This window comes from Symsagittifera roscoffensis, chromosome 10, assembly GCF_963678635.1.
Source record: "Symsagittifera roscoffensis chromosome 10, txSymRosc1.1, whole genome shotgun sequence".
Lineage (NCBI taxonomy): Eukaryota > Metazoa > Xenacoelomorpha > Acoela > Convolutidae > Symsagittifera > Symsagittifera roscoffensis.
Window position 1 is genome coordinate 3,781,825 of NC_087071.1, and position 18,664 is coordinate 3,800,488.

The 18,664-nt window shown below is 33.7% G+C and overlaps 1 protein-coding gene across 1 annotated transcript in view; it reads right to left on the reverse strand.

Annotated features, from left to right (window-relative positions):
* LOC134855604 (uncharacterized) overlaps nucleotides 1-18,664 on the reverse strand; it is a 90,012-nt gene that overhangs the window by 25,168 nt on the left and 46,180 nt on the right. The window contains exon 16 of the mRNA XM_063872141.1: nucleotides 13,860-13,893. Coding sequence (XP_063728211.1) covers nucleotides 13,860-13,893 — 34 coding nt within the window. The remainder of the gene's footprint in view (nucleotides 1-13,859; nucleotides 13,894-18,664) is intronic.

An 18,664-nucleotide genomic window follows, 5' to 3' on the forward strand; every position in this document is an offset into this window, starting at 1 on the left:
CTTGAAACCACTATCAGGAAATATCTATAATTTTTCAATCAAACAAGTTCACCAATATGATAAAGAACAAAACAAACAAAAATTTTATATGTCAGAATTTGAATTCAAACCTATTCACAAATTTTTCAAAATCACAATCTCATCCATAAAATATTTGAAAAATTCGAATTCCGATATCATTTCCTTACATGTCTATAATAACACACCTTACCAGGTAACATTACCTTTAGGACTTTTAGGATATTGTGAAACCAACGCTACAATATCACCAATACACGAAAAAGCCTATCGCGTAAATAATATACTCCAATTACTAGATATTTGCCAATCTACAATTCTTAATGAAGAATTATCTATAAATAATATAATAAGTAACGAAAACAGAAATACGGATTATTTCACAAAAACTCCATATTTCAAACCTACATTCAACATAAGTAACTACACAGAGAACCAACAGAAATTTTTAACAATGTTTAATTTCCAACATTCACAAATAACACAAGACGAATTCGAAAAGTTAGCCAAACAGCTAATTAAATATTCATCAGTCTATGCAACATCAAAATTCGATGTTGGAAAAATCAGTTCATCACTACATCTCCCGTTAAAACCAGACGCAGTTTTCAAAAAACAGAGAGCAAGTAAAGTACCAATTCACTTACATGATAAAGTGAACAGATTACTCGATATTTTAGAACAATACAACATTATATCACCAGTTAATAAAGAAGAACAACCAAAAGGCAACACATTTATTAACCCCGTTATCATTCTAGCTAAAGGAGAATCATTAAAAATCGTTCTCGATGCTAGATACCTCAATTCACTCATAGATGAATCAAAATGTAATTGGCCCATTGAACCAATACAAGTTATTTTAACAAAAATAAACGGCAAATACTTTACAACCGCCGATATGAATAGTGCATACAATCAAATGCCACTAGATGAACAATCACGACGTTTAACACAATTTGTTATCGGAAACCAACAATATGAATTCAACCGCTTATTCTATGGAATATCCATAGGACCAGCAGCATTTTCAGCTTTTATGAGCAAAATTTTTAGACCACTAATACTCAAGAAAAATGCAATCACCTATTTAGACGATGTTTTTATGCAATCACAAACAAAAGACGAAATGTTCAATGTTTTAGAAAAATATCACCAAATACTTCAGAACGAAAATCTGAAGGCCGCTCCCGATAAATCACACTTCTTTTTGACAAGAGTTAAATTCTTAGGACATAATATAGAAAGAAAAACAATCACTCCATTGAAATCACGCATTGACGCTATTCAAAAACTTCAACCACCAACAAATAAAAAGAAAATCCAAGAATTTCTTGGAATGTTAAACTTTTTAAGTAAATATGTTTATAAAATGCAATTATATCTACGACCATTTTATAACATCCTTAGACAACAAAATAATTTTGAATGGAACATAGAACATCAAACACGATTTGAAGAAATAAAGAAACTTTTAACTGAACAAATTTCAAACACAATTCCAGATTCAAATCAACCATTTTATGCAATGTGCGATGCTTCGAACTTTGGCATCGGTGCAGCACTATTACAATCACATAATGGTACAAATAAAATGAACCTCATATCAGCAAATTCTCGATTATTCACTCAAGCAGAGCTACGACTCTCAACTCTAATGAGAGAATGTACAGCCATAATATATACACTGACAGAATATGAATTTCTGATACTTGGATCGAAACATCCAACAGTGCTATTCACAGACCATAAACCAATCATCTTTCTCTTTACACAAAAATCTAACCCAAACCACCGAGTTTACAGATTTCAACTAATTCTAATGAAATTTCCAAACTTACATATAGTTTGGACTGCAGGAAAAAATCTTGCATTACCAGACACCTTAAGTCGAAATACACCACCTGAATTACTTACACGAAAAACAACAGTTGAAATACCCAAAAACATAAAATTCTACCTTGCAGAAAACGAAACATCACCCCGATTGGAATGCAAATATGCAGTAAAAACTGATATTGAACAATCACAAATAAATAGTTTACAACATTTCCCACTTTATTTAGATTGTCAAAATAATCATTATGAAGTTGATTTACTTGGAACATCAACTTTCAAACCAATCCCATATTCTCAATGGATAAAAAATAACACCCAACAAAAACGAACAAAACAACACCCGCCTAAGAAAGACCATTTTCCACTAATTGAAAAAGAAGATTTAACTGATAAAATAAATTTATCAGGACCACAAACAAATGATTCAAAATACACAATAAATCAAGTTTTTGACCTTCACGACCCACTTGATACAATACCCTTATCTAAATTCGAAATTGAAAACATTTTTCTCCCTCCAACAGAAACGATTACAATTTCAACACTGAAACAATATCAAAATCTTGACCCGATAATTAGACAACTGAAATCATGGCACAAATATAAAACTAAACCTATCAAAGCAGATTCAACCATTCTAGGAAACAAAACACTCCTCCGATACTTTCGCAAATTTAACAACACAACAATTAACGAAAATACAGACCTTTTAGAGTATAACCTGAATGAATCTACAGTTCCATGTCTCCCTTTAAGTATGATTCTTATAGCTTTTAATATTTCACATACACAAAATATTAAAGGACACTCTGGATCAGAAAAAACATATTCAAATTTTATACAAAATTTTTACTTCCCAAATGCACCAATTTGGATAAAAGTACTATGCAATGACTGTATAGTATGTCAACTAAATAAACCTTACCCAAATCAAAAACAAATAGCACAAAAACAAGATTTTAAAGGACAAAGTTTATACTTTAATCATCGTATCTCATTTGATACTAAAGGACCAATTTCACCCTCATCCGAAGGAAACTCCTACATTATGGTAATTGTTGACGCATTTACACATTATGTAGCACTTAACCCAGTACCACATTGTAACGCTTATTACGCTTACACAACACTCTATGAACACTGGATAGCAAAATTCGGACTACCAGAAATTTTAGTTACAGACAACGGTACAGAATTCATAAATAATGAAATTATCACACTATGTCATTTATATAACATTAAACACAAACCACGTACATCTCATGCACCTTGGACAAACGGCTTAGTCGAAGGTATGAACCGTTCATTACAAGAATATCTTAGATGTATCATCAACGGAAATGATACAAAATATACCGAATGGTCAGCAGATGTAAAATTATTTCCCTTAGCATATAATTCACAAATAACGACAACTTTAGGAATGTCACCATACGAAATGGTTTTTAACCAAAAGCCACGCAAACCAATAATGTTTACAGCAAATTCTCATAAAAACGCACAAGGTTATTGTCAACCAAATAAAGACTCAATTTGTTATAACCTACCTTTACATACACACGATGAAGATCATTTTCATCACCCACAAATTCTTAAACTAGCCTCCGGTACACACACCGAATGGATTCTAAATAGAGATAAAAAACACAATGAAATTTATCAAAAAATAACAAAAAAGTTATTACAACGACAAAACATTAATGAACAAATCAATTCACGTTTTACACCAGCCTCCGAATTAAAAATTGGAACATTTGTTTTAATACCTAATTTTAATACTCAAAAAGGAATTTCTAAAAAATTACAACCCCTTCGAAAAGGACCATACCAAATAATTGCAAAACCCACTGATGTCACATATAAAATTACCGACTCAAACAAAAAAGAAATCGTTCAACATCGAAACAACCTATTACCTTATTACCCAAAGGAATACGCACTCCGCGAATTAACTCAATTATATTCTTTCACAGGATTAAAAATCATTCAAAATGAACCACATCTGAAAAACACAGAACAAAATGATAACCCCACCGAAAATCAAAACACAAAACCAACCGCCACCAAAAACAATACACAAAACCATAAAGAATCTCCAAAACAAAGAAAAAATAGAAAAATGACCGAACAAATAATACCCCAAGAACAAATCGACAAATCGGAAAATCGAAAAACAACAAGACTCCGAAATCAACCACGTAAAAACTATAAAATATTCATCCCACAATCTAAAATTTTAAAGAAAGTGGAATTTCAAAAGTAATTTTAACATTATACTTCACTATCTTGAAACCTTTGAAACATTTTTCATTTACATTTTTCAAAATAACATGCTGACAAGTACGTAATAATTCTAGTTCAAAATAGACCAATAGGATTCATCCAATCCGTCACTTTCTCTAACTCAAACTAGACCAATTAGACGAATCATATAGAACTCCAGGCACATCTATAACTATAACTTTACGACCTCCAGGTCAAAAATAAGCAAACCACTCCAACTTGACAACTAAAATAAATATCACCATAATACCGTACCCCTCCCTTATCTAATAACCCAAAGATCAACAATATTTCCCCAACTCAGACCACGAATACCCCCAAAACAAATTTGTTAACTTAGCCTAAAGTAACAAAATGAACATTTTAATTAGCCTAAAGTATAAAAATCTCACCATACCCCGGATCATTTGACAAACAAAAATAAAGAAAAAGACGACCTCCCAGTCACCATAAAAATTGCCCCCAACAATTTTTTACAAAACTCAACCCACTTGTCAAAAAACTAATAAATAATCCGACCACACTAGAAAATCGCCTCAAACAGCTAAAAATATTCGACCAAGAGATCATTTCTTAAATGCTCTTCTCTCAATCAGTTACTCAAATAATCATAAATCTTAAACATTTTTTTACAAAACTTGAAACCTTTATAATATTTCTTTTTGATATACTTGAATCTTTTCTAATAATCCTAATCATTTTTTGTAACATTTTTTTAATTTTCTACACTATACTCGAACTATTCCTCCAACTTTCCAAAACCCTTGATTACATCCACAGGTACGATTCATATAACTTGTCTAAATGATACGAACAATTTTCAGTAGAACCGATATTTTTTTATTGTTTGTAATTTTCATAACATTTTTATCATCCCTCATTTTGACAATATGTAAATGTATAAAGAAAGCAATCTTCACATTTGCCCTAGCAACAATCCTTCTAATTCTTTTTTTGGAAGAATATTATAATAAACATAAACCTTCCCACTAAAGTAACAATTCAAAAATCCATCAAAAATTGCTACCCAACAGTCACAGAACCAGTCTTCACCGACATCATCCCAAGATAACCAAACACCACCTTCAACTACTCAAAATCCTCAAACATCTACACGAATTTCTTTTCAAGACAATCCATACACTTTTGAAGAACGACATGCTCGTTTATCAGAACCACTAGAACCAGTTCAACGACAAGCACCTTTAAGCGAACCAACATATAACCTATACCCAACACTACCACAAGAACTAAGTAGAATAAGAAATTATAGTCAAAACCAAAATACAGTCGAAATAAATAGACAAATTATACATCCTCGACGAAACAGAAATCTTCAAACTCCCCGAGTTCATTTTGATATACCTCAATCCCCATCACAAAACACTCCAGAAAACCCCATTGGTATATTACCAGAAACCCCTACGCTTCTTTCACAACGTAGCACCTCAAGCCTACCATCAGATTACTTAGGTTCAACACCAACATCTGAACAAATACGTGAAAATCCCTTTAACCCCCCAAACCAGGCATCACGACTACCATATTGGACAACACATTCATTTACACAAGGTGAACCAAATTTAGTCAATGACCCCATAGATATTTCTACGGATACAACAACATCCTCATCACTACCAGAAACATTATCACTACCATCAACACCATCAATAAGCCAATTTTCACCACCACTCTTTAACTTAAATTTTCCAAATAATCTCGACGCCAGATATCGAGAACAATCATCAATAAATATTCCTTTAAGACTAGATTGGAATACATTTACAGCACCTCCACCACTATTTGGACAACATCAAGAAAGTAACCGCCTTCATAACTGGGCACTTAATAGATTACAATATCGCCAAGATATTCACAACGATATCCGTGATCACAATATTCAAATACTCCAACAAAACAGTTTACAATTAAAGTTTGAAATAACAGTTAAGTTAAATAATATTACCCAACATCCCTACCCATTAAATCCACCTAACATAACAGCTCAATCACTACCACCACCGTTTATAACTACTGAAGTAATATACAAATACGACAGATATACCAAAAACACAATTGGCTACATTACATTTTATAATCCATACTCAGGATTATCATACACATGTATATTCTAAAATTATTAATTTTTCTCCGACTCCTTTTTCTAGTAATCTCAAATCAAAACATAAACCCTTCTCCTCGTACAGGACCACAAGATTTATTAGTAACACATTACGATTGTGAAGAAAATGAACAAAAAACACTACATAAATATGCAATAAATCAAGTATCACAATGTGAAACAGAACCACAAGCTATAGAAACCACAGATGTAATAGCAACACTCTATTCAAAAGCCCGAGCAACAACAGTTACAGGTTATAAATTCACAGCAACATTTTCCGAAAAGAAAGTACATTGTTCACAAGTCTCGAACGGAAACAAAAACCGACTTGACCATGAATCATTCTATCAAAGTAATATAGAACGTCTTTTACATCTCAATCCCGACGATTGTAAAAATGAATTACTTAGACTAAACATCACACAAAATAAAAACTCCCAAAGAAAGTTAGTTAATTTTCAAGTTTTTCCAGACTCTGTACATCAATCACAACTTGAAAGACATCAAGGACATATAAAACTAGACGAAAAATACCCGTATAACGGCGCACACGGACGATTAACCTATGACCTACACGATAAACATTGGATACCACACATTGGTATAAATGACCCATCAAACTGCAAAGCAGACACAAAAAATAAAGGATACCAAGAAATAATGTTTTTCGATTGGAAAATACAACTCGAAAAAATACAACTAACACGAGATTTATCAGATAATACAATGATCTATCAAGGAATCCGATTACCTTGTAAAAATGATCAAGGTTATTGCGACCCTACAACGAGAACACAAGCAACAATTGTTTGGTTCCCCGAAGATACATGTACAACATTTCAAGTAGCAAAAATACACGCTCGTATGATAAAATTTCACGAAAAATATTTTATACAATCAATTCCATATGAACAAGTCCATCCATCACGAAAACTAAGTTCTAATTTTAGAAACATAGACAATATAGAAAATAAATTGACACGTTTTCAAATATATCAAGAAACAGAACTTGCATGTAAATACAGGAATCCACTTCACAGAACACAATACTCTGAAATATTAGTTGAATACGAAAAAGGATTCGACATGACCACTGGAAAAGTAAAAATCGACCCATATGCCACAGGTCATCCTCTAAACGAAGGAACATCCTATATACCAGTTAATTTTGAAAAAAGCAACGGACAACCTGGTGGACATCTAAAACCCCATGACACCAGAAGCACACGCTTACAAGAATTATCACTAATGAATACTACATATTTCGGTAATATCCACTATGATATTCATTTAGATATGAAACTAGATTATACAATTAGCCGAATTTTTCAAGAAATGTCACTCTCCGAATTAGAAACACTACACCACCTATGCGAATTAGAACGAACACAAATATTACAATCACTTGCACTAGCAGTATTAAAAATACCCTATGCAGGATACTTATTATCTGGAAATAGATCAAATTTTTTAGACTATGAAGGAAACATCTTATGGTTTTATACTTGTACTAAAAAAGTATCACCACTATACGTTTTTGAAGATAAACGATGTTATAAAAGAATCCCTATCTTTTATAAGAATAAAGTACATTTCGTGGATACACTTTCACGAAGAACCTATTTCTGGGATACCGCAGTCCCATGTGGATCAGAAAACAGCCACAATGTAGTACAACTAAACCCTGATGAAAATAAATATTATCTTCTCACTCCATATCCCACATTAATGCAATCACTCAAAAAATTTTCACCAGAAAGCATTCGCGCTATTGCTCGAAACCCAAATATAGACCTACAATCAATAGGAATCTATTCAAAATCAGATATTCAACATCACATTAGAACACAACAATTCCAAGAATTATTAACACAAATGGACACTATACAAAGACAATCAATAGACCAAAATTTACGCAAACTTGCAGAAACCGCAGGATTTGCCGATATCTACACGCAAGACTATAGCGGATATTTTAAAGACATTAAAGATTATATATATCTAAACGGTGAAAAATACCGTCCCCAAGATATATCACCAATTAACATTTTTAGCTTTGTTACACTCAAAAATGAGATCCTCGATTTTCTAGGATGGCCCTACTACATCTTAGAAAAATTGACTATTTTATACGCAATGTTTAACTTTATTGGATTTCTTTTCTCACTTTTAAAAGGAATCTACAACACATGTGCTATACACACACAAGTAAACAGACAAGCAAGCGTAGCACGCATACTCTTTGCAGGATTTTTTGGAATCTTTTCTACATCTATAAACAAAATTCTTTTAGACGCACAAATAAAAGAATATAACACAAAAATAGCAACACGACAAAATACATACGACGAAGAACATAACAATGTAGACATAACGCCAACGGCACCACAATTACCAGCCCTACCAAATAACCATCCACTATCCCTAGTCCCACGAAATTTTCGAAATTTAGCCATCACACATAATCCAAATTTTCGACTCACCACATCACAAAGTCCCATCCAACATATAATGACACACCAGTCACAAGATGATAATACTTATGAACAAATTATTGAACAACCCCATACCACCGCTTTTCAGTCTCAAAATAATCATTTTTTTAGCCCACGATGAGCCGCCAACTTGGATCACTACACCGATCAAATTCCCACCCAACCAATCTTACCTCTCCAATCCCAATAATACCACTTTTTGCTTTTCCGCCACCCGACTTTCCATCTAGTAATGTAACATCAGGCATGAATTCCGACACTAATTCACACACCTCAGTTTTATATTCCATCTCACAACTCAATAACCCGAATATTGAAACCCCCGATGAATTTGCCGACTCAGAACCATCCCCATCCAATAATTTTCATAACTCTTCTAATTTTTCTCAACCCCCTTTTCAACCCATATTATCCAATAACCCTGACCCCATCACTCCCACACCCTCTTATGCTTCCCAAGTTACCCCAACCTACTCCTCATACCATTCTGACCAATCATCTCATTCTCCAGACACCCCCCGAATCTCCCCAGAGCTAGACAATTTTATTACCCTTCAACAACAACCCTACCACCTTAATACCCCAACCATAAACCAAATCTCCTCCACTATAAATTCATCCAACCCCCCTACCCCTACACCCTCTTCAAATTATACTGAATCATTAGCACCATCATCCACATCAACTGAATCCTCACTCAACACTAATAGAGCTTACCGCACTTTTAAAAGAAAGTTCCCCAACCATCCTTTCCCAGCAAAACCAGGAACAGCCCGTGAATACATCAACCACCCCAAGCATACTAACACAAAAGAATTTTTAGCCATCACCTTACCCTCATTCCCACAATACACCTTAAACACCCCCCACGACACTAACGAAACACGCAACTTTGTAGACGAATACGTTTTAATGCCCACTCTCTCTTGGACCTCATATTATCATTTTACTAACCCTCTTTGCTTACCTTTATCTAACACTCACATCGATATAGAGCGAAATACGGACATGCTATATCGACTCACTACACCACTAACCGCTAGACAATTTACTTACGTTGGATATAAAAAATCACTAAAAACACACACTGCACCTAGAGCTAACGAATATACACTCGAATACTATGATCACAACATCATCAGAGCTAACCAAGATCAATTCTTAGACGACGATCGTTTCGCTAATCCACAAATCACCGAGAAATTTTTCATTAAAACACCATATGTATTTACACTAAATATCTTCGATCGCAAGTTTGACCACATTATTTCAGAAGCACTAACAGACACACAAGCATACGAAAGTTTTAAAGAACGCTTCCAAATATTTTCACTAACCTTTCATTTCCTTGCACCACACGAAAGAGATTTACACTGCTCACACGATATTATGTTGCGCACTAAACAAACCCACACATATAGTTATTATCGCTTCATCCAAAATCACTTTGACCTACACACACCCTCTAGACAACCACACCATCGCTTTCAATTCATAAATTCCAAATACACTTCACCATTTTTCCTAAACTTCACATATTGCATTAAAGATACTAACCTTCATGGTATTCTTCGTAATTATGACCCCATAACCCAAATGTACATCTTCTGTCCCATCACCAAGACCTTCAACGCCGAAGAATCCCGACCCTTCCTTATCCCGCACGAGTTTGTACAACCTATAGAAATCCCAATTTTAGAATTCATCCACAACACTAAATTCAATCACAAATTATATAATCTAATCCAAAACACACCTTATGAGTTTGCAGTTGGCACTGAAGAACTAACCACTATTAAGGCACTTCAATTGCTTTGGCCACTGCTTCAGACTAAAAATATCATCCGCATCTTAGCTAAACTACTAACAACTTCAGAACTAATTCACGACATCTTCCCCCACGGTTTTTTCCCCGACGACTAACAGGTAAGTATGAATTAAATGAATATAACTAACTAATTGAAATATTAAAAACTTACCATACTTTATTCATGTTTTCTTTAGATTTTTAGCCTTCATCCGACGATCACCTACAAAAACCACAAAAGAAAAATAAAAATCGCAAATTTCATCAAACAGATTTCAAAAATTCTATTAATCTCTTACACTTATAAATTTATAAATTTAATACCAATGCAGTAAATTCATTTCTAAAATTTTCCCCACAAGCAGTAAATCTAATTATAATGAAAATTTGTATCTTAAAATTCCCCCATAACTAGCAGTAAATTTCCAAATTCTATGCAGTAAATTAATAAAATGCAATTGCAGTACTAACCTTTTGATATTTTCATTCATTCGCACAGAAATTCTATCCACACTCGCACAGCTCGCCCACGAAGAATTGTTTAAAATAATGAATTTCAGTTTCAAGTTTTCACACTCAACAACTCTAACATATAATAACATGTTTCAAACTTTCCTTTAACCCGGTTGGAAAGGAATCATATACTAAACAAAACTAACCAACGCAGCTTACTAAATACCACAAATCATAGAATAACAGCATGACTAAGAAAAGGAAACCAACGGTACCCAAACCGGATTAACCCAGTTTAAAACTGGATAATTTATTCTTTTGAAGACTATTATAAAGTCTAAGAAAGAAATAATAAAACACAAAAAAGTCGAAAGACAAACCCATACCACAAACAATTTGATTTTTGAAAAAAGGACACAACCAACAAAACATAAGAAAAACCACAACAAACCCAACATAAAACGTTGTCACATAACAGGACCCCTCACAAAAACCGCATGAAATCATACTCCCACTCCTGGCCTAACCCACCAGGAAGGACGTCCTGAGCATGCTCTATAGCCGGCCTAACCCACCGTGCTACATCCACGCTTTGTGACCACACCTCTATTTTTAATAAGAGCTACTCAAGTGTGAGTAACTCTTCAAAATAACAGAACTAAAACAAAAAGCTTTTGTGAAAACAACTAACTAAAATCATAATTAAAAAATATTAAACTAATAAAAGTTTTATAAAATGTAAAATCACATGATACAATACATAGATCAGAATACAACACCAAGGACGAACATCAAAAGACAAAACGACCCCACCACACTCGAGAGAGAATGACCAACTACAATCAATATGCCGCTCACAATCACAACTCAAAGGATTTAGAGTACGACTTGACCTCGCAGAAAAGGACTTCATTGAACCAGACCAATGACCACCTCGATGACCCAAGTGTACGTACAGATCCGAGTAACCAGGCATCCCCTCCACGCACAATCTCCACGCCATTCCCAAGCTAGATCAGACACAAAAGAAGTTCTCCCCGAAGAACAGAAAAACCTGACATAGCCAACCATTCTGAAATCAGAATTGATTTTGTTGCAGAGACTCAGTCGTTGTCACAAGAAGAACACAACGTCTTATGTCCCTAACTCCAGCTTCCTGAAACTCCCTTAACAAAGAAGAAGCGGAAGAAAATTATGATGTTCACCAAATACCAACGTCCATCATCCATCCTTGAATTACAGAAGAACTGTTCTAAAAAACTCTGTAAAACCCGGATGGGTGGAACCTGATCTAAACTATATTTTATGATTGGATAAATTAAATGTTTTACCAATGTAAAGTATTTAATATTAACCAATCATGACCCATCTAACTAACAACCCACTTATTTGTAAGTGCTGAAGTTACTTGTAATTTCAGCACCAGAGAGATTTGAATTTAACTTAGAAATTAGTTGGACTCTCCCGAGCACTTCAGCAGCCGCAATAAACCAGTATACCCTAGATCTATTGAGCCTAGCAGAGACTAGTTAAACAACCTGAGACTAGATAGTATAAGAGTAAGACTAGGATCGGTATTAGACTAAGAAGTTGCACGAATCTATCCGGCCGAAAATAAGATAGCGTGACGAGCAGACGGTGTACCCTATCCGAAATTACTCTATGAGTTATACCCATCGGTCTTAACTCACTATCTACAAGGGACAGGACCAACACACGAGCTGCGCAGCTTTTCACGGCGAACCACTAATTTACATGATTTTATGGCAAATTTTATAGGCTAGGTAAATTCATGAACGACAAATGTGCAGTTTGCTACAATGATTCGAAAGTTTAACAGTTTGTTATTTTTTTACGACTCAATTGAAATTTATTTTTCGGATTGAACACCAAAATTATGATACGCAGTTTATGATAAATAGGGATGATTATCAAACCAGTCTCTGAATAATCCACGGTGCAAGGTGTTACCACCGGTGATGATTAGTTAGTTCTTATAAACTAGGTTATGATTCTGTTGGTGTTCAAACCCAGTGTTGTTTTGAAGAAGAACACTTGAATCGAAGACTTTCTGTTGCGATCTTAAAAATCGGCAAAACTCAATTATTTACTTGTAATACTTGAATAGTTTTTATTAACATAATTGTACATTGTTACTTGTAAATTGTTAGGGAAAGTTACATGCAATAAACTAGCTGTATGCGGATCTAGGATTTTCTCGAGCGGGGGGGTGGAGGGGGGATTCGACTTTCGTTGACTTAATTGATTTTGATTTTCTGAGCTCTTCGAAATCACTAGCTTTTTTGCCTCATTTTGTGCGCCACAGGCAAATTTTTGAAAAAACAGGCCGAAAAAACGCGGTTTTAGGCACTTTTTGACAGTTTCGACCAAAAAATCTCCTCTCAAGATCAGTATATACTGGCGCCAAAGGAGCCTTTGGAAAAAGTTTAAGGGTCAGCCAGCCAAAAATGGATATCTCAAAATAGTACAAAGGGAGCAGAAGGTCGAATCCCTGAGGAAGGAGGGTGACCTCCACCCCCTCCCCTCTCCCTCCCCCCCCCCCCTATCAGCTACTGATTTGTATCTAAGCATCCAATAAAATTCATAGCTAAGTTCATAATTTCTGTGTTTTGAAATATAAGATATGAAAAAGCTTGTTTTATTATTTGCATTTTTCACCATTAGAAAAAATTTAGGGTCGTTCAGCCAAAAATGGATATCTCAAAATAGTACGTCGAATCTCTGAGGGGGAGCAAAGGGGGGGATTGCGCTATAGCTTATAACCACTATAACACCTTGTAACCTTCGGTTTATTTTATGAGTTAGTTCATAAACTTACCAGCATCCGCAAAGTCAATGTTTCCGAAGTCCACCTAAACAAGACAAAAATTATATTTCAAGCAAAAATTCATGTGAAAAAAAATTGCAATCAAGGAATGTATACACTATATGCACACTATTAAAGAGTAAGAAATGTCAAGCAGGGGCGGATCTAGGATTTTCTCGAGGAAGAGGACAGATTTTCTCAACGGTAATTTTCTGAGCTCTTAATCACTATAAAAGCCAAATTGCAATAAAAAAATTGCGCGTTTTTTGGCGTGCGCTTTGACCTCACAATTAAGATAAATTGGCGCCAAAATGGTCGCAGGGGGTTTTTGATTCCCAGAGGGGGGCATATCTCTTCTAAATCTGCCCCTGTTGTTCAATTTAAATGATTCACTGCTCATGTTGAGCAAAAAATAGAACCCAGCGTTGAAAACTAGAATAAAAATCATTAAATTTGACAAAATGGATTACAACTTTCTAATCATAGTTTTTATTATAGTTTACGGCAAATCACTGCTGAGCACGAGGGATGGCTCAATATATTTGAATTATTAAATTATATATTGAAAAACCCATTTTAAAACTAATACAAAAAGAAATAATTTATTGTTCCGCTTTTCGTAACGAAAGTAACGGAATATTTGTGCTCGGGGTGGTCCTTTTCTTCAGACAAATTTCGACTTTTTCAATTGGCCCTTTTTGAAGGAATTTTTGTATGTCCTTCAAAAAGTATTGATATCTTGAGCGTAAGTTTGAAAATTTATTTCACCTGTGATCATTTTCTGTACAGTTATGGGGGTTTAAAAATTTCAATTTTGGCCAATTTAGGACAATTAACGCGCGATAAGTTTCGCGCTATTCACGCGTAAGCGGAGATTCAATTCGTCTTAGAAATTGTTCCAAATGGGTTGAAGGAAGCTTTTTTTCCATAATTGGTTTGTTACTAGGGGCGAAATCTATCCCTTTGTACTTTATATGGCGTGTGGGGTTTTACAAAACCTCAAAAAAAAATTTAAAACATTTTATTCTATTACATTTAATTTATTCAAGTTATTACTGCTCCATAGACCTTAAAAGGCAGTCGGAACATTTAGGGCATGGCCCTGATACGAGCACTTTTGTTTAATGATTAACTCAAGATGTGTTATGACCGACAGTCTTATCTCGTTGAGTAGTTTTCACTATTAAAAACACGCTATCTACTTTCAGCCTGATAAGTTCCTGCACAATCTTATTCTAACGCTAATCTTGGTACTACTTTTAATTTTTTTTCTTCTCAAATTTATGTTAAAAAACCTATGAAAGCCAAGTGAGGCTTGAAACAAGCAAACTTCGAATTATTATTATTGATTGGTCGTCTGTCGGCTAGCTGATCTTTATTTCGATTTCGAAAACATATATCGTTTAACTATGGATCACGCACGATAATTTAGCATAAATCAGATCTCAATATATGTTTAAAAAAATAGAAAAATAGAAGAAATGGTTATTTGAGAAGTCAAAAATGTTGCGAAAAACAAAATCACTCAAAGCTTAAAAAAAATTTCTTTTTTCTTCAAAATTTTTGCGCCAACGAGTTTTTAAACTACACAATATACATTTTTTTAAAATTTGAAAAACTGAAGGTAAGGTGACGATGATTTTTGGAACTATTTAATGGTTTTGATGCAGCAGATGAAAAACATTCAAACAGGTACTAAAACCATCATATATCTTTCGAAATCTATATTTTTTTCATTGAAATATATAATTTTTTCGTTGAAATCTATATTCTTTTTTCGCCCTCTCTGATTTTCTTATATGATAATTAAAAAGTTTAATAGAGAGGCGAACCTGCGCTTGCAAACAATTGCGAGAACACCACCAAAAAACAGCTCCATCAAGTGAAATAAGAAAAAAAAAGAAAGAAGCTTCGAATTAGCATAAACTCAGATACGTGTCGGATTCGAAACTGAGACCTAGCAAATATGCGTTTCACGCACTAACCACTCAACTTAAAACCCTCAAAAACTAGCCAATAATAACGCAGCAACATATGCTAATAAATTGCTAATTCGATGCAGCAAAATTAGCAGCAAATACAAAAAGACACAATTTTGCAGGTAATAAATTGAAAGCCTAGAGCCAAATTATGTATAAATTATAAAATGAGTTGGAAAATATCTGAAATCGAGCTTTTTATAATTGTACGACTTTTTGACACGAATAATTTTTTTCGATTCATTTGATGAATTCAAAATGCATCAGATGTGTGACATTTTTACTAGTCAAATGTCAAAGCTTATATGATATTATACTGCTACCGCAGTCTAACGATTTAAAAGTGCCACCAAAAGTAGCACTTTTATTTGAGAATTAGATTGGAAAAAAAAGAAATTTCGTACGAATACTTTTTGCTCTGCATGTGTAAACACAGACAGTGATTATCACAAACTAAATTTGAACAAAATTTTTGGGATTTTTTAAAATCAACATTATGTAAATATCATAAGGAACAGTTATAATAAGATATAGTAAAAATGGTCGAATTGATGTTAAAAGTTTTCATAACCATCAGGCTGCATTTTTCAGTTTATTTTAAGAGTTCTATGCAAAAAAAATTGCCTAAAGGTTAACAAAAATTGAAGTCTATCAACAAGTGTTGTTTCTTAGTCCCGTAATTAAGTACAACCCACAAACTAATTTATTTGCTTTGCGTTTATATGCTGGCCCAGCTGGTGAACTGAATTTAATTTGAAAGAAAAAATCTGGGTTTCTTTGCTTCCTACGCGTTGCGCATAAGAACCTTTGGTTTCATAAGTTCATTTTGCCGAGTTAGTAGTATTTTTTCCGACAAGATGCCATTATAAAGATTGTTTTGGGGACCGATAAACGGCATATAGATAAAATGGCAATAAAGATATGAGACGCGATGAAATAATTTTCAACGAATAACGATCAATTTTTGTCAAATCAGAGTGAACTCAATTCCGTGAGGGCTCGAGTAGAAGAAGCACCTTCGATATCAAAAAACAACACATAAAAATACTAATTTACGCAAAATACACTATTCGCACTGAATGTAAATGCTGCGGAGCAAGAATTATTTTCTGGATAATTCTGTGTGAAATCGAAATCGATGTTTGTTTTTGCATTTTGCTTTTTATCATGGTCAATGTAATTCACCGGCAAATTTATGGCTTATCGGGAAACTATTAATTCAGCTCTGTCACACGCTAAATTTGAATAAGATGAAATACAGAACAAAGTTTTGAATGCTAGTTGGAATTTTTACCAGTTTTGTCATTTTAAACGCCCCCTTTTACTAAAATTTATTGCGTTAATCTTATTCGCATTCACTCAATTTGCTTTCAAAACTTTTTGTTTATTATAAAACAAAAAGCTGCGTGAAATAACGAAAAGGTGCCGGACATGAGGCCGACGGGATTTCAAGCCGATTTTTAAAAAATAAGCACTGCAGGCTATTTTTTTTTCAAAAATGTGAAATTTCATAAAATCAAGAACACGTAGATTGAGAATTTATTCAAATTTAATATGCTATCTTTATATGATCCATTGCTTATAAGAAATACATGGACGTTATGGAATGTTATTACAAAACACATAAAAAATAAAACTTTCAGTTCGAATTTTATACATTGTAATCAAAGGCAGGTTCATTTAAATGCCTGATAAAAGTTCCAGTCATCTTTTAGTACCAATCAATTATTGTAATCGATCAAACTCTTTGTAAATGTCAAAAAACTAATTTACACTCATTTTATCAACATTATCAATCACCTAATTACATAAATTTCGATCAGATGTCATTTCGACTTAAAGTCCCGTCGGCTCTCTTTCCACCCAACACAACAGTAAGTATATAGATTAAAGACATGATGCTATATTCATTCCTGGAAAAAGAAATACTTGTATTTTTGTTAAAAAATTGAACAAAAGGCAAAGAAAATGGGAAATCGTATCTCGGTTTGACAAAAGCTCACCATTAATTTCATTATTTCATTTTTCATCTAATAGCTCGGGGATATTTTGCCTTTTCGGATTGAATTTTCAATTTTTCTAATCCATTTCAACATTTTTGATATCAAAGACACCCAAATTAATTTTAGGTTTCTTAGGATTCTATTTCATTCTTTCTTAATGAATTGTTTTTGTAGTGCTGCAAATCTTGTTCTCACTAATTTGATTACATCTTTCATACCAAAATTTTAGCCAGAGACGCTACCAGAATTGGGGTTGTCTGATCACATGTTCGCTTTTTTCCTTAACCCGAAGCTCAAATTTGCATTTGAAGTGAAATCTGTTTCCCTGAATGCGGCTTTAAAAAGATGCATTGAATTTCAAATTCATTTAATTTCTATCAACAAAAAATGTTTACCAACATTTCTTACTCTGTTTACCGGTTTTTGTCATAACCTTGTAATCTGTTTTTAAAATCTAGTTGTAATTTAAAGTCAAAATTCGCAAACTTGTTTAGTTTTGGCGTCTAAAAAAATTTAACTTACAGTTTCATTGGGAATTTTTGCTGATTTGCTGTCACAAGAAAGTTACGAATAAATAGAAAATAGACAAATAAGCAAAAAAAAAAGGGAAAATTACTTAGGGATGAAAACAAACGCATGTTTTATTTGTAATGCACAGAAAACAGCAAATTTAAGCCGGAGATTATTCATAAAAGCACCACAATCTTCAATCCAATCTAGAGACAAATTTGACACTTTCCTGGCATTAATGAGATAGCGGGAAACATAAATTTTACCCTTCTGTTTGAAAGAGGAAATGCAAATCAGCAAAATACGTATTATGATTTCAAAGTAG